General features: G+C 42.6%; 1 protein-coding gene across 1 annotated transcript; it reads left to right on the forward strand.

Moving 5' to 3' along the window:
* Positions 1-211: 211 nt before the first annotated feature.
* On the forward strand, positions 212-12,293 carry LOC140577606 (NLR family CARD domain-containing protein 3-like). Its single transcript, XM_072707787.1, has 9 exons — positions 212-354; positions 5,350-5,410; positions 5,596-5,824; positions 6,312-8,031; positions 8,859-9,032; positions 9,844-10,005; positions 10,108-10,154; positions 11,241-11,363; positions 12,259-12,293. Exons 1-9 carry the CDS (start codon positions 212-214, stop codon positions 12,291-12,293), a joined length of 2,694 nt encoding a protein of 897 aa, XP_072563888.1.
* The last annotated feature ends 9,751 nt before the right edge of the window (positions 12,294-22,044 follow it).

The raw sequence follows: 22,044 nt of genomic DNA on the forward strand, positions 1-22,044 counted from the left end.
CAACAGCCAAGTCTAGCAACTGAGATTGTAACAATGATACTAAACCTTTCATATTGGAATCTTATTTTTAGCTGAGACTTTCATATTGAAGCTAACTGTAAGCAAGACTGTTTGCATCATGAGTTATGTGACATATGAAAGTACATGAAGGCAGAGCAGGAGGCTAAATAGCTGAAGATTTAATGTGAATTATATGGACTATGTTTAAAAAATGAGGATTGTTCTTCTGACTGTCCACAGTGTCCTGATGGAGAGAGCAGGCTCACCTGTACCCAGCTGTGTTTCCATGAAGAGTGACGAGTCAATGAGGGAACCAATCAGCTTCAGAGAGGGACTTTTTCCTAAAGATCAAAGGTAAATATAAATGTAAACAAACACGACACCCCCATGCAGATATGCTTCTGTCACACATCACTCCTGCCACTCTTCTCCACCCACTTCACCCTGCCTGTACCCTCTTCTTCACTTCTGTACTGCACTCTCCATTACTTTGGACTGTTGACCACAAATATCTAATCTCATCCACCGTCACTGCTCCTACTCCTGGCCACCACACCATTCCATCACCTTCCCTCTCATTTACACACATGTGCTCCATCTTGCTCCTACTGACTTTCATTCCCCTTCCCTCCAGTGCATCCCTTCACCTCTCCAGGCTTGTCTCAGTCTGCTCCCTCCTCTCACTACAGATCACAATGTCATCTGTGAAGATCATGGTACTTGGGGTCTCCTGTCTGATCGCATTCCTGTCCATCCCCATTGCAAACAAAACCTGTAGGGCTAAGAGCCGATCCTTGGTGCAATCCCACTTCCACCTTGAACCAGTCCATCATTCCTACCGCACACCTCTCTGCTGTCACACTGTCCTCATACAAATCCTGCAGCACCCTCACATTAACGGTGCTTGTAAATAACTAATTACTATATCTGAAGTCATTTGACAAAAAAAAACAAGCAATTGCTTTCTTTACCAAAGGTGATATTTAAATTGTTGCTGATCCAAATCAGAATAAATGTTATATTTATGTGATGCACACTGAATCACAGTGATAAAAGCATTTCATTAATCACAATTGAAACCAAAAGCGTGAGACACAAAACCTAAACTGAAATTAAAACAACAAAATCCATAATTAACTGAAATAAAATAAAAACGAGTAGAAATGAAAATTTGTGGCTTAAATATAAAAGCCTGTATATAGGATATTAGCCTATATTGTTTTACCAGATGTCCCTCCTCTAAATAATTGATGGTCAGCATAGCCGACATTAAGTGTGTCAAACTTACAAAATCACTTGTGCCCCCTATGATATTAAACCATGTTTCACACAAAGGATGTTTCTCAACCCATTCCTCTGTGTTGGGAGCTGGGTGGGAGCAAAATATGTGGACTGTCTGGGGGTCCCCAGGACTGGGCTGAGAAACACTGGTTTAGATGAAATATGGACATGCAGTGAGCTGGATGCAAACACTCACTGGCGACTAGGACAGACTTTTTGCTGCTGTTCACTCCCGTGAATGGTGGAGTTTGACGGCCGACATTGTAGATGTTTTGCCTGGTAGCATTTGGAAGAGGGGAGAGTGACATGCGAGTGATTCAACTGATGTTAGTGAAAACAAACATGCTAATCGAGAAGATAAATGACCAGTTTATATATAAAGTAACAAAATGCCTTTTGACCAAAGCGTTCCAACAGTCTGATGAAATAATTAGAGCTTATTGTGAAGGGTTCAGATGTTTTTTGTCCAAGCTAATGGCATTAAAGAGGAGCTGGTCATGCCAACTTTTTTTAATGTGACAGGCATGGAGTTAATTTTGTGCCAGAAGAATTCATTAATATTTTGAAAAATGCATGCAAATTATTAAGTATCAGAATGAAAATATGTATTGCAAATATAAAAAAAATAGAATTAAATGTTTTTATTCCTCCTCCTCCTCTTTTTTATATGTTTTTCTTCTGGATTTTTTTAAGGGGTGAGTAGGTCTTAGAAGGGGGTGTACATCTTACACATCCATTGGTCCACTGTAATTTGGAGCGAGAACTCCGATAATCATCTGAACACGCCCACTCCATGACGCTTCAGAGAACCGCAATATGGTGGAAAGGCCCGGAGCCAGTTTTCAGCTGGTAATGCTGTCATGGATTTGCATGTTAAAGTGTCAGTGGATGAGATGAGGCCTTCAGCAGTGCTGAGGAGACATGCAGCAGTGTTCAAGGATGAACTGAGAAGCATGAAGGGATAGAAGGTCAAGCTGCAGGTGAAGCCTGGCACCACACCTTGAAGGCCAGGAAGGTCCTCTAGGCACTGGACCCTACAGTCAATGCAGAGAAACAGAGACTGCTTGCGATTGGGATCATTGTACCGGTACCACACAGGCAATGGACAACACCACTGGTGCTGGATTATAAAAATAGATGGGTCAGCTCGCCTGTGAGGGGCCTTTTAATGTGACTTTACACCCTGTACTAACTGAGGAATAGTACCTACTTTTTCTTAATGAGGAACTGATTTCTGATTGCATAGTGGAAAGAAGTTTCGCAAAATTGATCTCACCCAGGCCTTACAGCACACACACTGGGGCGACATCAATGACCTCAGGACTCAGGAGCACAGGACTGGGAGGCACTGTTATACACAACTAATGAGGGAGCAGATATGGGACAGCTAGAGTGATCCACATGAGGGCTGAAACGAGAGGCAGCACAAATGAGCAATAGGGAGAGAATGAGAGTGACAGCCCCCCCCCCCCCCCCCAACCCGTGCACTCTGGGCACCCCTGGCAGACCGAGGAGGGGCCAAAACAGCAAGGCAAAGAACAAAAGGGACACCAGATTGGACAAGGGCCAACAGGACACTGGATGACCAGACACGACCAAACGAGCAGGGACTAACAAGAGAGACATGAGATGGGACAGGGGCAACACAGCAACCATGGAACTCAACATGGACCAGAACAGTGAGGACAAATGAAGGGTCACCAGGGTGAGGACCAGGCAACTCGAGCTCACCTGCAATAACTCCCCATGTGAACTGGCAGCCATGATGTCCCACACCATCGGGAGAAGAGAAACCAATAGCTTTTGCTTCAAAAAATTCTGAAGAAAGGAGAAGTTGAAAAATATACCGTGGGCAGTATCAGAATTAAAAAGTTCCACACTTACCCTTCCGAATGAAGATTCACCCAAATGATGGACCATCAACCCCTGACATCCATTTCCAGTTCCTATTCAGGGACACCAGCCCTGGCTGCAAACTGCATGCAGCGCTGGATGCTACTCCTGGGTGCCCACTGTAGGTTCCCCACAGCCTGAATAAAGGCGGCCCCACCTTTATCAATACCCCTCCCCTACTGTCTGACTGACCTGTACTGACCAGCTTATAAACACTTAGCATCCAGACACACCAATTATCCAGTGGTTAACAGGATGACACGTTGCAGTTTGCTGAGAAGAGCCTTTAAGCCTGGCCCCACTGCACCCCTGGGATTGGCCAGCATGTCCCTAGCAAAGTATCCATCTGGATTTCACAGGACCAGTCGAAGGGGCCAAGCTACTGGTGGCTGTGGACACACATTCAACGTGGCCAGAGGTGGCTGTTATGTCAAGTGTCACCTCTGAACAGATATGAATGAGATGTTTTGCTGCTTAATATTAATATAAAAGTACATTTAAAAAAATCTGCTAAAATCAACTTGATATATTTGAGAAGGTGTCACTTGCCAGTTGTTGAAACTTAAAATGCAGTGGGTGTAAAACAGTGCAGTTAAAATCACATGGATATAAGTTGTTCAATCAGAAGGTATATTTTCTATATTTTACATGTTAAAGCCGCCCAGGAAACCAAGGCTAGTGTGAACCTCATTCTCAAAATGCGTATAAAAATCTGAGAAATACTAATACTCAGCTTCTTATAACAGATCATTATGAATGCACAGGCTACTTAATCATTTTTTCTTTTATTATTATTTTTTTTTACTAAACAGGGAATGGCAAATAAAATGTGCTGAATTAAAAGGTAGCTGCTGCAGGGCGGATTACCTTCTCTGGGGGCCCTAGGCTGACATGGGTAGGGGTTCCCTGTGTGGGCAATTCCAGCTATTTTTTGGAGCTGAAAGAGAAACGAGAGGGAATTCAACACGATGGAACATGAAAAACATGCTAATCAAAGTGCGGGATGTCAGCGGTATGCAGTGTCACAATGGCAAGATGTTCACTATTAAAAAATAGGATGACAGATTAAAAATATGATGATAAGCATTGTAGGGGTGTAACAATGTACCGTGGCACAAAGTCATTTATTAATGTTATCGTAAGAGGGCGCAATAGGCAAAATTGTTTTGCGTTCAGATTTTGTTTTTGCATTTTGTGCTGTTCTGCAGAATAAGAAAAACAATGCAAAAGCTTCTTTGTAAATGTAACATGCCCAAAAAGACAGAATAAAACCAGTGAGGTCTTAGTCTGTTTTCAGTCATAATTTGTTGAATACATTGGGAGCGTATTGAGCCATGAGTCCTGAATCTTCTTTCGAAACAAATTGTGAATAGACTGTGAAACTTACCGATCGGGGCGGGGGTCGATTGGCCAAATGTAAGATGTATTATTATAGAATATACTATTTTATCTAAAACTTTTATATAAATGGCCCCCAAATTCCGTCTCTAAATAGTTATGGCAATTAAGTCGACATCTGTGTGAAATCATGTTAATCACTTTACAAGAAGTAACCCCTGAATGTTACTGAGTAACTGGGAGCTACATACCAAACTGTCCCTCCTGGCTGCTACCTGCTGTGTCTCTGTGCTGCCACTAGATGTCACTGCTTCTCTTATACTGTCATAAGCAAGCTGATGTCAGGAAGCCGCCCTAATGAAATAAGCTGAGAATGTGGATGGCAGTTACATCTATTTAAATAGAAATGTAGGTTATTATTCCCCAAGCAGCAGCAGTGGTAGTCAGTGTCAGTGCAGGACCTTTGTCTCTCCATAAAATGCCTATTTTAGCGGCGGCACAGAGGGCAGCGCTGTGGCTTCACACCCCCAGTGTTGGAGGCTGAGCCCCCTGTCTGTCTGCAGCTGCACGCTCTCCCTCTATCGCATGGGTTTCCTCCTGCCATCCAAAAATACGCGTTTAGGCTCCTTTCTAAATACCCCATGACATATGACAGCCTCTGTGTGTCTGTGTCCTGTGATGGACTTGAATCCCCCCCCCCCCAAGGGTGAACCCGTATTCTAGGCCTTCTCCTGTCTGAAATAGACCCCCCCACCCCACCCCACCCCACCCCCAAACTGGGATAAGTGGCTGGAGGATGGATGGATTAATGGATGAATATTTGTGTTTTATTCGCAGGGGCCAAGTGAAAAAGTGTAATTCACACTCACATAAAGGAGACTTATCGTCCGTCTTCAAGGTGTGCATTTATTACTGAAGTATATTTTCTAAAATTTCATCTAAATTGACATACATCTTCTACAGATGTACAATAAGTAGTTGATCCTGTCAAAGGGATGATACTTACAACTAATTCACAAGTGAAATAATAAAATGATATGGTGCCAGGAGTGATAATAATTAAACTGTAACTGTTCATTTCAGTTACTGGAGGAAAAAGCTCAAACGTTTCTGAAGGATGAGCTGATGAAATTCAAAAGGTACCTGGATCAGAATGACCCAGAATGCTCTGAGCCTCAGCTGGAGGAGGACAATGACCTGGACAGTGGTGGTCAGATGCAGAAGACCTGTGGTAGAGAGGGAGCACTGAAGATCACACAGTACATCCTGAGGACCATGAAGCAAAATGATCTCGCTGACATGCTGGAGAAGAGTAAGAGCTGTACCTCATTCAGTGTGTGTTTGATTTGCCACAGAAAAATAGTCTATGAAACAATGTGTATTAAATTTCAGTTTATCATTTGATGTAATTTGATTTAATTTCACATATATGAGTTTAATAAAGAGGGGTGGCCTGGTTGTGCAGTGGTTAGTGCTGCTGCCTCACAGTGAGAAGGTCCTGGGTTTGGTCCCGGGTCCTTTCTGTGTGGAGTTCACACACTCTCCCCGTGTTCATGTGGGTTTTTGCCGGGGGCTCCGGTTTCCTCCCACGGTCCAAAAGCGTGTAGGATAGGTTGATTGGTGTGTCTAAATTGGCCCTGTAGTTGTGTGTGTGCCCTGTGGTGTGTTGGCGACTGCCCAGGGTTGGTTCTTGCCTGTTCCCAAGATGGGCTCCAGTCCCCCCACAACCCCAGTTGGGATTAAGTAGTTTCAGAAAATGGATAGATGGAGTTTACATCAGCATTTTTCTTTCATTTCAGGGCATCTTCTGTTGCAATGTCAGCGTAGAATCAAATGTAACCTGAAGCAAAAGTTTGAGTGTGTATTTGAAGGGAAAGCTAAGGGAGGACAGCCAACACTTCTCAAAGAGATTTACACAGAACTCTACATAACTGAAGGTGGGACTGGAGGAGTCAATGATGAACATGAAGTGAGACAGATTGAAACAGCATCCAAGAAAAGGCAAACAGAAGATACTACAGTCAAGTGCAATGATATATTTAAACCCTTATATGGGCGTGAGACACCTATTGGAACTGTACTCACTAAAGGGGTGGCAGGTATCGGGAAAACAGTCACTGTGCAGAAACTTATTCTCGACTGGGCTGAAGGAGAAGCAAACCAGGGCATTCACTTCATATTTGCTCTTCCTTTCCGGGACCTGAATTTGATTAAGGATGAATACAGTCTGATTGAACTACTTCACCACTTTGTCCCAGAGCTGAAATCACTTGAATCCACTGAGCTGTTTAGGTACAAAGTCTTGTTCATCTTTGATGGCCTGGATGAGTGTCGCCTTCCTCTAGATTTTCAGAACAATGAGAGTTGGTTTGATGTAACAACAAAAATGTCACTGGATGTGCTGTTGACTAACCTCATTAAGGGGAATCTGCTTCCATCCGCTCTCCTCTGGATAACCTCCCGGCCTGCAGCAACCAATCAGATACCTCCTAATTGTGTCCACCGGGTGACAGAGATACGAGGGTTCAGTGATGCCCAGAAGGAGGAGTATTTCAAGAAGAGATTTAGTGATCAGAGTCTGGCCAGCAGGATTATCACACATGTTAAATCATCCAGGAGCCTCTTCATCATGTGCCACATACCTGTGTTCTGCTGGATTTCAGCCACTGTGCTTAAGAGACTTTTTAGTGAGACTGACAGGGGAGAAATTCCAAGGACTCTGACTGAAATGTACACACACTTCCTGATCTTTCAAACAAGTTTAAAAAATGACAAGTATATGAAAAACTATGAAACCAAGCTTAATGAATACAGCAAAGAATTCCTTTTAAAACTTGGTAAACTGGCTTCTGACAACCTTGAGAAAGGCAATCTCATATTTTATGAACAAGATCTGACAGAGAATGATATTGATGCCAATGAGGCTTCAGTTTACTCTGGAGTGTGCACAGAAGTCTTTAAGGAGGAATATGGGTTGTATCAGGAGAAGGTGTACTGCTTTGTGCATCTGAGCATCCAGGAGTATCTCGCTGCTTTATATGTGTTTCTGTCAAACTCATCAGCTGACCGGCTGAAGACTGCAGTGGATCAGGCATTAGAGAGCAAGAATGGACACTTGGACCTCTACCTCCGCTTCCTCCTTGGCCTCTCAACAAATTCCAGTAAGAGTTTGTTAAAAAGGCTACTGGGCCAGACAAGAACCAGTTCACATAACAGTAAGAAAACAGCTCAACATATCAAGGAAAAAATACAGGAGAATTTATCTGCAGAAAGGACCATCAACCTGTTCCACTGTCTGAATGAACTGGGTGACAATTCTCTAATAGAGGAAGTACAAAGATACCTAAGTTCAGGAAGCCTTTCAGCAGAAGACCTCTCACCTGCACAGTGGTCAGCTCTGGCCTTTGTGTTACTGATGTCAGATAAGGAACTGGATGTGTTTGATCTGAAGAAATACATCAGATCAGATGAAGGTCTTCAGAGGCTGCTGCCTGTGATCAAGAAATCTAGGACAGCTCTGTAAGTGATCTTACATCCGTCTGTTGCTAAAGAAGTACATATGTTGTTCATGATTCTGCTTTTATCAAAACAATTAGAGTGTATTTATAAAGACCACCTAGGAATTCCTTTTAATTTTGGATACTGCAGGATGTATATACTTTTTAACATTCTTGGTGTGGTGTGTGGTACAGTGGGTTCGGACTCTGTGCCTGTGGTCAGAAGGTCACTCATTTAAATACCTGGCCGACAGAGAGATGCTTGTTTTGGGCCCTTGAGCAAGGCCCTTACCCCCCAGTTTCAGGGGCGCTGAATGCTGGACAACCCTGTGCTCTGACCTCTCACCTGTATGTGTGTGTCAGAGAGAGCAAGATCAGAGAGGCGACAACACTATTTTACCAGGGGGATGAATAAAGAATCACTATTTCATCCCTATCTGACAGGACTGATAATTGTCTGATTAGTATTTTGAAAATTTAACAGGTTCTCAGGTACAGCAAAACAGAAAATAAGAATTTCAGTCATGGTGTTAGCAATTCAAAAGTCACATAAAAAAATAATAATTAAAAAACCTTAAGCTCTTCTTGACATTCAAATCCCACATAAACACGCACACACACATACATATCCCAGGCAGGAACTGAACCCAAAACCCTAGAACCCCTGGGTTGGCTGTAGTGCTGATCACTGAGCCCGAGCGTGGCTCAGAGCTTTATAAAAATACTTATGCAGATATTTATTGTATATCACTTATTGTATTTAAAAATAAAAATGTTTATTTTGATATTTTATTTGATATACCTGTATGTGGTGTATGTATTTATATCTTAAGACGTTTCCTTTTCCAGGCTGGACAGCTGTAGACTCACAGAGAGATGCTGTGAAGTGTTGGCTTCAGCTCTCAGATCAAACTCCTCACCCCTGAGAGAGCTGGACCTGAGTAACAATGACCTGCAGGACTCAGGAGTGAAGCTGCTCTCTGCTGGACTGGGGGATTCACACTGTAAGCTGAGGATACTGAGGTCAGCTTTACTCTTTATTCCACACTGTAATCTGTAATTATTGAAATATTTAGGACAATACAGAATGGGATTTTGGAATGTATGACTTATGAAAATGTACAGCAAATAGCCAAAGACAAAGTAAATTCACAGGAGAAACTGTATTGTAGCAAAATCTGCTCATCTGTGCACATTGATCCAGTCCTTATCCAGTAAACTTTTCATGGTATTTGTGCTTTGAATTGAAAGTATTCACTGTATTCTTCATGACGCAGAACATGAGGAACATCAAAAGGAATTAGACAGTCCTCTGAAGTACATGCTGCCTCACTTATTGTATTAAAAAATAAAAATGTTTATTTTGATATTTTATTTGATATACCTGTGTGTGGTGTATGTATTTATTTCTTAACACGTTTCCTTTTCCAGGCTGAACAGCTGTAATCTCACAGAGACATGCTGTGACACATTAGCTTTAACTCTCAGATCAAACTCCTCACCCCTGAGAGAGCTGGACCTGAGTAACAATGAGCTGCAGGATTCAGGAGTGAAGCTGCTCTCTGCTGGACTGGGGGATTCACACTGTAAACTGGGGATACTAAGGTCAGTCTTACTGGGTATTTCACTCTGTAAACTGGGGATACTGAGGTCAGTATTACTGGGTATCCCACACCATAAACTGGAGATACTGAGGTCAGTTTTACTCTTTATTCAACATTGTAATCTGTAATTACTGAATTATTTATTGGAGTCGTCAAATTTACTTAAAAGTAATACTCATACTGGCAAGGTGATTTTATCTATTGGAACTATTTTGTTTGTCCCTCTGCAGGCTGTCAGGCTGTAGAGTCACAGAAGAAGGCTGTTCTTCTCTGGCTTCAGTTCTGAGGTCAAACCCCTCACACCTGAGAGAGCTGGATCTGAGCTACAATCACCCAGGAGACTCAGGAGTGAAGCTACTGGAGGATCCCAGATGTAAACTAGAGAAACTAAAGTGAGTATAGAATGTGTGTCTGCATCTGCAGTGTATGTGGAGAAAATGCAACAATTAAATAAATGGATCCACCTGTACTATGTCATTCTGCTTCTGCTATAGTGTGGACCACAGTGGAGAGTGCAGGACCAGACCAGGCTTACAGAAATGTAAGTTTGTTAGCATGTTTTTATTTTTAATATCATAAATACTACTTCATGATAGCATTCACACAATTATTGTGATGTGTGCTTTTTTTTTTTAAAAAAAAAAGGCTGGTTTAGGTTTAAAGATGACTACTTTATTAAGTATAAACAATAGTCTGGGAACTTCTGTAGAAATACATTATGTATTCACAGGCTGGGGGTCAGACCACCCACATCCTTCGTATCCAACTATCACTCATCTTGCCTACTATTCGCGCACCACACTCCCTCTCTTTCTCTCCTCCTCTTCCTCCCTCCTGCTCTGCAACTGTACACCGTCAGCACGCGCACCCCCGCCCCTCCCTACGTTTAACCTGATGGTATGAACCTTGTCTGACTCATCACGTGATCGGTCGCGCAGCTCGCATGCCATTAACACAGACTTCAGTCACAGTCAGAGCAGCATGGAGCGCTGAGCCGCGGAGACGTTTTGCTTTATAAAAATGTCTCTCGTCAGGAGCCGGATCTTTTGATCGGCTCATTCACGACCGACACATCACTAGTCGGTGCTGAACGCTGCTGGAGGGAGGTATGTTTCCGAAGTGGTTTGAAGGAAGTTCTTATTTTGAAGTAAATACAAATTAACTTTTAGTGGTACTCTTTGGGGTACAATTTCATGTTTAACATGTTTGATGAATGCTTTTTATAATTTTATTTACCTGTAATCAAGTATATTAATTTAACACGCGCAGCATTTCAGCACGTCTTCCCGCCGGCGTCCGACTTTTCCTGAACTATTTTACATACTGTACTTGAATTGCTGCTTCGTTAGGGGACGCTGTGCTGTTTTATATTTTATGTATCGTACAGAATAATATAGTGCAGGCTAAAGTGCAGTTCGGTCCCCAGCGAGTCTCTCAGCGCGGCGTGTCTCACAGCGCAGGGGGCAGCCGGAGCGCCGCAGACTTGGGCGGCTACATGAGTATATTGGGAATAAAATGTGTGTATTGGAGCGAGTTCTGTGTTAGTGAGTGTGTGAGGTGTGACAGTGATAATGATGGAGATGCTGGGCTTCGTGATGGGATTAATCGCTTTTCCTCATGCCTACAGACTCCTGCCAGCTGACGCTGGACCCCAAAACAGCAAACAGACTCCTGTCTCTGTCAGAGGGGAACAGGAAGGTGACACGGGGGGCAGAGCAGCCATATCCTGATCATCCAGAGAGATTTAACTGTCGGCCCCAAGTTCTGTGCAGGGAGAGTCTGACTAGTCGCTGTTACTGGGAGGCTGAGTGGACTGGAAATGCAGTCTGGATAGGAGTGACTTATAAAGGAATCGGGAGGAAAGGAGGGAGTTATGACTGTCTGCTTGGAGACAATGACAAGTCATGGATGCTGTGCTGCTATCCTGACAGTTACTCTGTCTGGCACAATAATAAACCGACTGTCATACCCATAGAGCCCTCAGGCTCCCGCAGAGTAGGAGTGTATCTGGACTGGGGGGCTGGTGCTCTGTCCTTCTACAGAGTCTCCTCTGATGGACTGACCCCCCTGTACAGATTCACCTCCTCATTCACTGAGCCCCTCTATCCTGGGTTTTATGTTGATGACTCAGTGTCCCTGTGCATGCTGGGATAGCTCACTGTGTGCTGGAGGAATCATTTTTACCTTATCAGTGTCACATGTCACTGCTTCTCCATGGCAAAAAGGTAAAATCTCTGCTTTTTAACCAGTATAACCCTTTTTACTCTGTCTGAAGTGTGACGTATGTCAGACAAAAATAAATGAATGTTTGTTCAGCTTGCCAAACCCATGCAAAATGACTGTTTTTCTCTGACTTATGTTCTATGTTGTCTGTGAATGCATCAAAACTGCCAAAACAAAATCATAGTACATGCAGTTGTACCAATAGAGTGAATTCTGATTCTGAATAAAATAAAATGTAAGTCTGATGAGTAGGGGGAGCTTTTCCCCTCCCCTCTATATGTATATTTTATATATTTCTGTCTATATATTGTATTTGCTACCTGTACACTGTCAATAAAGGCTTCCTATTCTATCTTATTAATGTCCTGGTTCAGCGCTGCCCAGAGCGTAACTGAGTAACACACTTAATCCGCGCTCTCTAGTGACTGAGGGCAGCAGCCTGATATCACAGCGGTGATGCTTTGGTCAGTAGGGGGCGGCAGACGGCAGTCATTTTATTAACACAATACCTACAGCGATCCTGAGGTAACAGTAAAGATAAATAATATAATCAAATTAATCATATGTTAACTTAGTAAACAAATAAAATCTTAATAAATCTCTTTAGTACTACAACTAAAATTTTGTGATGTTGCAAAAAATCACCTGATCATCAAAGATGCAGTGTAGGTGATTAAAACATGAATGCTGGTATATATGTGTGTATTGATTGTATTAATGCTCGCTGTATATTAACTATATACACAGTATAGTACCAACTGACTTGTTTGTTTGTGCCTGACAGGTATGACTTAAGTTCCTTTTTTACTACACACAATTTAGAATTGAGACTGTCAGCTACAATGTGACCCACAATACACTCACAGTGGCATTGCAGTAGTGCTGGGCGATATGGCTGAAAACTGTATCACGATATGAATGTTTCATATCGGTCGATATCGATAATTATTGATATTTTTTATGACCCATTTAAAATAAGGACCAGGAGAAAAATGTATTACATTTAAACATTTTTATTTTAAACATGTCAACAACCATGGAAAACTCAAATAATTAAAATGTAAAGTCTAAAGTCACAATGAACACTTAACAATTATCTCAACATTTAAGGTGCTAAATGAAAGAAAATGTAAGAAATGCTTAATAAAGTGTAGTAAAATAGTGCAAAGTGTTAAATATAAACAGAGAAACCTGAGAATTTAGTGCAAGTTTAGTGCTAGGAAGTTCACTAGCTGTTCACCTTCTGGTAAATAAAGTGTTTTTAAAATATGTGCAGTGTTTTGTAAACATAAATAAAACTGAGGTAGACTGAGATACATCTGTAATATAAAAAAACAAACCTGATACAGTACAGTAACATTGTTTGAAATATAAAACCTGCAGAAATATGAAAAAGTACCTCTTCAAGTTATTCTTACTCTAATCATACTAGAAGTTGAACTATTTAAGTATATTTTCAGTCCAGGTTTTGTGCTAGGAACACCAGCTGGTTGACCTTCTCTGGGTCTAAAGCTGTCCTGATGCATGTGACAATATTACCCCCAGTACTAAAAATTCTTTCTGAGGGGGTGCTGGTGGCTGGAATGCACAAGTACTTTTTCGCCAGCTGAGACAATCTGGGGAAGTTGTGTTCATGTAGCCTCCACCAGTCCAGAGGGTTAGACTTACTGTCTGCATCAGGGCACATCAGGTACCTTTCCAGCTCACTCTCCACTTTTTGTTTTTCAGTGAGAGGCAAAGCATCATCTTCTTGGCACTGTTTTTTGAAAAAGCTCCCCAATGACTTGCGTTGCTTCTTCATGCCCAGTGGCATAGGTGGTCTACTGACAGCTCCTCCTTCTGCACCTTGGTCTGCTGCTCCCTCAGAAGGCCCTGCCTGTGATTGGCCCTGGTCTTCATCCATGATCTCAGACACAGCTCTCATTTGAATGGCCCCTACCTTCTCTGGTCTGATGTATTGGCGTGTAAACCTAGGGTCCACAAAAGTAGCCATGTCAAGGAGATCATCTGTGTCAGGGTCAGCATATTTCTCATCAAGATAGGTCATTATTTTTGTCTTCAGCTCTTTTGTGAGCTGAGTGTCCCCCTCATTAACTTTCAGCAAACTGGAGCGGAAAAGGTGGAGCACAGGCTTCACGTACGAGACCGTCACATATGACTGCCCAGAAAGGGAGTCTGTGAACTGCAGGAGAGGAGTTAAGGCCGCATGCATTGACTCAAGGACGTCAATATCCTGCCACGTTGGGATCAGGTGCCTGTTGTTTTTGTCAGAAGACAGAACTTCGGTGATGGCCTTTTGTTGCTCTAGGACCCTTGCCACCATCTTTTTTCTTGAGCCCCACCTGGTTGGTGACTCTGTGACCAGCTGGTGTGTGGGAAGATGGAGACGTTCCTGTGCTTTAGAGAGCGCACTCTTTTTCTTCCACGAGTAAGAAAAGGTAGATACCACTTTCTTGCACACACCTACAGCCCTCTCCACTCTTTTATCTTTTCCTGCAGCACCTGCAGAAAAACAATGCCAGCATTATTAACTGATAATAGATCACACACAGAAACACGCGCACACACACACACAGAGTCATGTCAGTGTGTAAAGCTGCTTCCATAGATCATAATATACACTCACCTAAAGGATTATTAGGAACAACTGTTCAATTTCTCATTAATGCAATTATCTAATCAACCAATCACATGGCAGTTGCTTCAATGCATTTAGGGGTGTGGTCCTGGTCAAGACAATCTCCTGAACTCCAAACTGAATGTCAGGATGGGAAAGAAAGGTGATTTAAGCAATTTTGAGTGTGGCATGGTTGTTGGTGCCAGACGGGCCGGTCTCAGTATTTCACAATCTGCTCAGTTACTGGGATTTTCACGCACAACCATTTCTAGGGTTTACAAAGAATGGTGTGCAAAGGGAAAAACATCCAGTATGCGGCAGTCCTGTGGGCGAAAATGCCTTGTTGATGCTAGAGGTCAGAGGAGAATGGGCCGACTGATTCAAGCTGATAGAAGAGCAACTTTGACTGAAATAACCACTCGTTACAAGCGAGGTATGCAGCAAAGCATTTGTGAAGCCACAACACGCACAACCTTGAGGCGGATGGGCTACAACAGCAGAAGACCCCACCGGGTACCACTCATCTCCACTACAAATAGGAAAAAGAGGCTACAATTTGCACGAGCTCACCAAAATTTGACAGTTGAAGACTGGAAAAATGTTGCCTGGTCTGATGAGTCTCGATTTCTGTTGAGACATTCAAATGGTAGAGTCAGAATTTGGCATAAATAGAATGAGAACATGGATCCATCATGCCTTGTTACCACTGTGCAGGCTGGTGGTGGTGGTGTAATGGTGTGGGGGATGTTTTCTTGGCACACTTTAGGCCCCTTAGTGCCAATTGGGCATCGTTTAAATGCCACGGCCTACCTGAGCATTGTTTCTAACCATGTCCATCCATTTATGACCACCATGTACCCATCCTCTGATGGCTACTTCCAGCAGGATAATGCACCATGTCACAAAGCTCGAATCATTTCAAATTGGTTTCTTGAACATGACAATGAGTTCACTGTACTACAATGGCCCCCACAGTCACCAGATCTCAACCCAATAGAGCATCTTTGGGATGTGGTGGAACGGGAGCTTCGTGCCCTGGATGTGCATCCCACAAATCTCCATCAACTGCACGATGCTATCCTATCAATATGGGTCAACATTTCTGAAGGCGAAAGGGGGTCAAACACCGTATTAGTGTGGTGTTCCTAATAATCCTTTAGGTGAGTGTATAATCTCAATTACTGGCTAATAAAATCACTATAGGAACCAACATTGATGGTGAGCATTAAAATGACAAAGCTACTCACCAACAGCAGAGTGCAAACGATGGCCAAAACACTGCAGCCGTGTCCAGTTGTTCAGTGAAGTCGCCTTTACCACATTTGCCCCGCTGTCTGTGGTGATGCACACCATTTTGTCTTCAATCAGACTCCAGGACAACAGTGTGTTGGAGTTACCACTCCGCCGGAGTCCGTTGATGAGAAGAGATTCACTGCACAGTCGAGGAGTGGTTGCAGGTCATCAGTTTATTCTGATTAATCAGGGAGCAACGATCTGACATACATTCAGCATGTACAGGAAGATGCTCGAACCATAGGTGTCGGCTCTAGGTCTTTATAGGCCTTTTGGGGTGTGGCCCCCCTTTCCTGTACTTTTCCACCTACGTGACCACCACAGATTTTGACTTTTGCTCTAGTCAGTATGTGTGCCTGTCCCCCGAAAAGAGTAAAAATAAGTGTCAGCTACATGATCGGTTCCTGTTCTCTTACTGTCGGGAACAAGGCCCTCCTGACCGGCTCGGTTCCTGTTCTTTTACTGTCGGGAATTATTAGTTGCATTAATAAATGATTAACCCCTCAATCTATTTAGAACGAGGTCGTCTTGACCTGTTTTCTTGTCTACCAGTTCCCGTATTTAGTGTCTGCATTATATTAGACACTGTGTTATTAAACATTAGTAAGTTAATATTTGGATTATAGTGAAACTACCCCTTCATTATTGTCTAATGCACCGCTCAAGTGCCTCCTTCAAGCCTTCTGCTATCACTTCTCCTGTGTGATCTTCAGGGAAGTATGCAGTCTCAAGGCATCTGGTTTTCAAACCCCATTTATTGTCGATGAAGTGAATGGTCAAGCTAATGTATGGCTCAGAAGTACGGCTTGACCACAGGTCAGAGGTTGTTGCAAAGTACTTGGCTGACAATATTTCTTGCTGCACAGATTCTTTGCACATTATATACAGCTTAGGAATGGCAGTCTTAGAAAAGTACTTTCGGCCAGGAAGAACATAGCGTGGGTCAAGCACGCAGTGTTGTCATCTTACTTTAAAAAAGTAATTAGTTACAGTTACAAATTACTTCTGCCAAAAAGTAATTGAGTTAGTAACTCCGTTACCACACTGTAAAAGTAATTAGTTACTCAGCAACATAACTGACATTATTTTTTATGTTCTACAGCGCTATTATGTTCTATAACATCTTTAACGTCAAAGATGTTTACAATAACTGATTGAAGAATAAAAACAGTATTTTAGAACATTTGGTATTTATTTGAACTTAGCTTGCAGCCTGCCATATGATATGCCTAGAAATAAAAAACATATAAAAAATAAAAATTGAAAATAAAATTCAAGTGCAAAATTAAGACACACAAATGTAAACTTGGGTAAAAAGAAACAAAGGAAAATCTAGCCTTTAAGTACTGCAGTTACTCTGTAACTGTATATTAGGCCTACTGCACAATAAACGGAACACTATCCTACTCTTAAATATTCCGAAAAGTAACCAAATTAAATATTGAAAATAAATAATGTTAACACACTTTGCATTTAAGACCCGAAAAATCGAGCGATGCTTGTTTTAACGGAGTGTCTCCGTCTCCTTCACTGGAGCTCACGCTAGCTGCATTTGAGCTTGGGGTCTGGTTAGCAGCAGCAACAAGTTTCGTGTTAGCATGTGTAGATGTAAGGTGCTTCATAAGGTTAGAGTTGCTTGAGGTAGACGTGGATAATATCTTTTTTCCTGGGCATAGCGTGCATGATACATATACATTATTGCCTTTAATTTCGACGAGGGAGAAGTAGTGCCGGTACTTCCAGTTCGGGAACGCTACCTTTGAATTTCCCTGGCTCGTCGCCATTGTCGCTGTCCAGTGTGTTCAGAGGTAGTGGAAGTCGGAGTGTCAGTGAGGTAAGCCGCGGGTCGGGTTGGGGCGGGTAAACAAATTGTCACTTTATTTGCGGGGCGGGCTGGGACGGGCCAAATAATTTCATAAAAGCGGAACCCGCGGGTTGGAAAAATACCCGACCCGCGTCACTAGTGAGCGCGGCTAAGGTGGTAGGCTACATCAAGTTCGTGGTATTACCAGTCTTGGCGGGGATGACGGTCTTGCATAATTTGCAGACGACATTGGTCTGACTACGGTCAGACTTATAATATCCAAAAAACTGCCATACTGGCGAGCTGACTTTTCCTCTTTTATTTACAATTTCCTCGGTCGCTGCGGCACTCATTTTCTGCTTATGAAGAGGAATCCAGCAGACCAGCACGAGACAACGATATGGCGCAACCAAACCTGATACTGGTACATGATTGGCTGTTAGCGTATCACTCCCTACGTTGCTAGGTTACCAGAGAGCGAGTGCCTTTGTTAACCGTAGAAACTCAATCATATTTTGATGTGTTTTGCATTACTATGTTTAAACAAAAATATAAACACTTCAGCAATGTGAAATATAGAGTGTCTTATATTGTTTTTTTTCAGCACAAACCAGGCAATATGATGAACATTTGTTTTTTTACTTTGACCAACTATATAAACAAAACAGGGCAAAAATTAGCTTCTTAAAAAAAATGTATTCATTTTTTTAAAAGAAATTACTGTCAAACACACAAATACAGATGACGTCTGAAGCTTTGTGATCGTCATGGGCGAGCGGTGTAGGGAAGAGGGAAGGACGCACAACGGTAACAGAAAACCAAGTCTTTAATAAGAAAATCCAAAAACAATCCAGGAACGGCCGGTGGTCTTGACGACTAAACACACAACGTAACAAAGGAAAACGAAAATGAAACCAAAACCGGAGGCTCGTGCTCCTCGAGCTTTAATCCAAGCTGCTCCCAACCCTGGCTCTGATCCTTCAGGTGTACATCGCTTTGGACTAAAGTTCTGCTGAATAAATGTAGGCCTGTTTTACTGCTTCATGTCCACCCTGTACTTTTTAAGGTGACCCAGATAGCACCAAGTTATTGTTTCAACATTGAATTATAGTTAAATGCGTTGAATTATGGTCAGTGTTAAATTATCAACGTTGAAACTGAATTGATTTTTGGTCAGATTTTCAATATTGAAAAATTGATGGTGGCAAAACCTTGATTCAATGTTGCTATAAAGTGAAACATTGAAGATCAATGTTGTTTCAACCTTTTTGTCTGATATGAAATCAATGTCATTTGAACATAGGCCTATGTGTGCTATCTGGGGAGTTATGGCTGTCAGGTGGCCAGAAATTATTAATTTCTGCAAATAAATGGCAGATTTAAATTAAGTAAATAGAATGGCGCCGTAGTTTATAGCCTACTTTGGTGAAATATTACGCAAGGATTCTTCTTTGAACACCAGGCTGTTAACTTCAGGACCTCCTCTCTGTAAGCTGCCTCGTCTCCCTTTGAGATGAGTCCGACCACTGTGGTGTCGTCAGCAAACTTGACGATGAGGTTGTTGCTGTGGGCCAGACTACAGTTGTGGGTGTAGAGACAGTATAGGAGGGGGCTCAGCACACAGCCTTGTGAGGATCCGGTGTTCAGTGTGCGAGTGGGGTGGTGGGGGGTAAGGGTCCTAGGTCACCTGCCCCTTCTGTCCGACGGGGTGTAATCAGACCTTTTACTGTGGGGAGGGGGTGGCAAGGGTGTAGGGGCACCTGCCCCTTCTGTCTGACGGGGGCATAGCCAGACCTTTTACAGTGGGGTGGGGGGTAAGGGTGCCTGGACACCTGCCCCTTCTGTCTGATGGGGGCATAACCAGACCTTTTACAGTGGGGTGGGGGTGGCAAGGGTGCCTGAGCACCTGCCCCTTCTGTCTGATGGGGGCATAACCAGACCTTTTACAGTGGGGTGGGGGGTAAGGGTGTCGGGGCACCTGCCCCTTCTATCTGACGGGGGAGTAACCAGACCTTTTACATTGGTGATGGGTGGGGATGTAATTATTTAATAAAACAAATTTCATCGTTTAATCAAATAAATTAATATTTTCATTTACTTTAATCTACTGACCCAGGGCAGTAACTGGATATAATTATATTTTCTAATATTTTTACTTTGTTATGTCTCCAGTTAAATAATTATTATATACATTGATTGATGGATTGCCGGCTGGAAGAGCCGCCAAAATGCGGCGCGAGCTAAACTAACAGCTTAATTACGGGTAAATAAAATTACAAAGCAGCAACATTCATCACACACATTCATCACAAGCATATTTACTGCAAAACGGCACCAAATAGTAATACTAAAAGTCAGTGTCTTTCCTTCTAACCACTAAAGCCGTGTGTGGAGTTTGCATGTTCTCCCTGTGTCGTCGTGGGGTTTCCTCCGGACACTCTGAGACTAATTGGAGTTACTAAAAATTGCCCATAGGTGTGCCTGTGTGTGTGAATGGTGTGTGAGTGTGCCCTATGATGGGCTGGCCACCCATCCAGGGTTGTTCCCTGCCTCGTGCCCATTGCTTCCGGGATATTTGCAGCGATTGTCTGACATGGTCTTTAGTCACAGCAAAGCCGCTCTGAATGCATTTCACATGCATCGGTTTATTTCTGTGAAGCGTGTCATACTGTATCTACTGATCCGGGAGAAACACTGCGGTGTCAAGCGGGGCGGAATAGGTGCTGCGCAAAGTCGGCAAACTAATGATAATACCGTCTACAAACCATCAATAAAGGTGGATTAAACTACACAGATCGTACATTATGAAAAATAGAAAGGTTATGTCATTAATTCAGAAAAACAGAAATATAGGCTATTACTCAGAAAAACGGGATTATCATCTCATTAATTCGGGAAAAACAGAATTTATTGTTTTTCAGATGAATGCAATACGCTTCCATAGAGAACCGCTTACCGCGTGCGTGAGTCTAGATGCGGCGGCGCTGCCGTGAGGCGTGAGCCCCGCATCTTGTGCAGGCACGTGGCCGCTCTAATCTGTTAACATGGGCGCCGAAATGAAATTCGATATTTTCCGCCGCACATCCAGTGTGTCCCTGGCGCAAATATCTTTTAGCACCGTGGTTCGGGAAATCTTATTAATATTCATAAGCGAAGCCCTACATGATTGGCTGGTTCATTAATATTTATGAGAGGGGCACTACCTGATTGGCCAGTGAACATTGACATGCGCTGCCTGTTTTTTCTGTCTAAGGCAGGGGTGTCCAAATTCAGTCCTGGGGGGCGTGAGCCCTGTGTAGCTTAGTTCTTTCCCTGTTCAACCATAAATGATTCAGCTCAAGTGCTGTGTGGTAATTAGCACAAGCAGTTGAATCAGGTGTGTTAAATGAGGGGAAACCCAAACATGCGCAGGGCTCTGGCCCTCCAGGACTGGATTTGGGCACCCCTGGTTTAATTAAGGCAATCAGTGGCCAATCAGGAATATTCTCTCATGAATATTAAGGAGTGTTCCAGAACCACCCTGTAAAAATGCATATTCACTTAAGGTGAGAATCCGGTGATACTGCCTACAGGTACCATCTTAGGACAATACTAACGAATCTCACACAGAAAACACATACACTCATGGCATGTGCAAAAAGAACAAATGCAAAGGATTCTGTTATTGTAAAATTAAAGAATATCCGAATCCGAATCTGAATATTTTAACTAGTGCTGTCAAACGATTAAAATTTTTAATCAGATTAATCACAGGGTTGCTGTGGATTAATTTCGATTAATCATGATTAAATATCATTCATTTTTAATCTATATTAATCACATTTAATTTTGCATGAGCAAACCGACTCAAGAAAAAGGGGAATATATATGCACTTAACATGTTTATTAAACATCTTGAACATGAGTCGGATGTATTCCATCTGCCACAGAAGTGCAATACCATGGACCCATATCAAAAAGCAAGATTTTTTGCTTAGCCGGTCAACTTGTAGGATTTAAGGTACCTCAGTTTAAATGGTCTTTATCTTCGTTCGCTTACAATTAGCACGAACTACCGTAAATCCGACAAATAATCCAACTACCGTATTTTTCGGACCATAAGACGCACCTTTTCCTCCCCCAAAAGAGGGGAGAAAAAGTCACTGCGTCTTATGGTCCGAATATTGCTCTGTTCACATGCTTTAACCCTCTGGGGTCGAGTGCATAGTTGGCGATGCAGCGTACTTCTCGCGTCTATTTCAGTTTATATCTCGCTGAAATCTTAATGTATAATCATGAAAAAACGCTGGCTAAATCCGTAATCTGTCTTCTTTTCAAAACGTCCATTGTCGGAAGTATTACAGTTTTTAAAATTAGGTTAAATCGGCAAAAAATTAAACTATGTCCCCTTACTTTGTTTTACCTGCATCGGGGGCGTGTAGTACCGCTGTCACCCGAAGATCGCTATTCACATTCTAAATAGCCGCATTAGCGCGTATTCAAATCGCATTCGCA

This window comes from Paramormyrops kingsleyae, chromosome 25 (genome assembly GCF_048594095.1).
Source record: "Paramormyrops kingsleyae isolate MSU_618 chromosome 25, PKINGS_0.4, whole genome shotgun sequence".
Taxonomy (NCBI): Eukaryota; Metazoa; Chordata; class Actinopteri; order Osteoglossiformes; family Mormyridae; genus Paramormyrops; species Paramormyrops kingsleyae.

What these genes read in the sequence shown, in the direction of transcription:
- LOC140577606 (XM_072707787.1), top strand. Translation starts at nt 212, where the DNA reads ATGAGGATTGTTCTTCTGACTGTCCACAGTGTCCTGATGGAGAGAGCA. An exon ending in CGCTGACATGCTGGAGAAGA is followed by an intron (nt 5,825 to 6,311) that starts GTAAGAGCTGTA and finishes CTTTCATTTCAG; the next exon opens with GGCATCTTCTGTTGCAATGT. An exon ending in TGTAAACTAGAGAAACTAAA is followed by an intron (nt 10,006 to 10,107) that starts GTGAGTATAGAA and finishes CTTCTGCTATAG; the next exon opens with TGTGGACCACAGTGGAGAGT.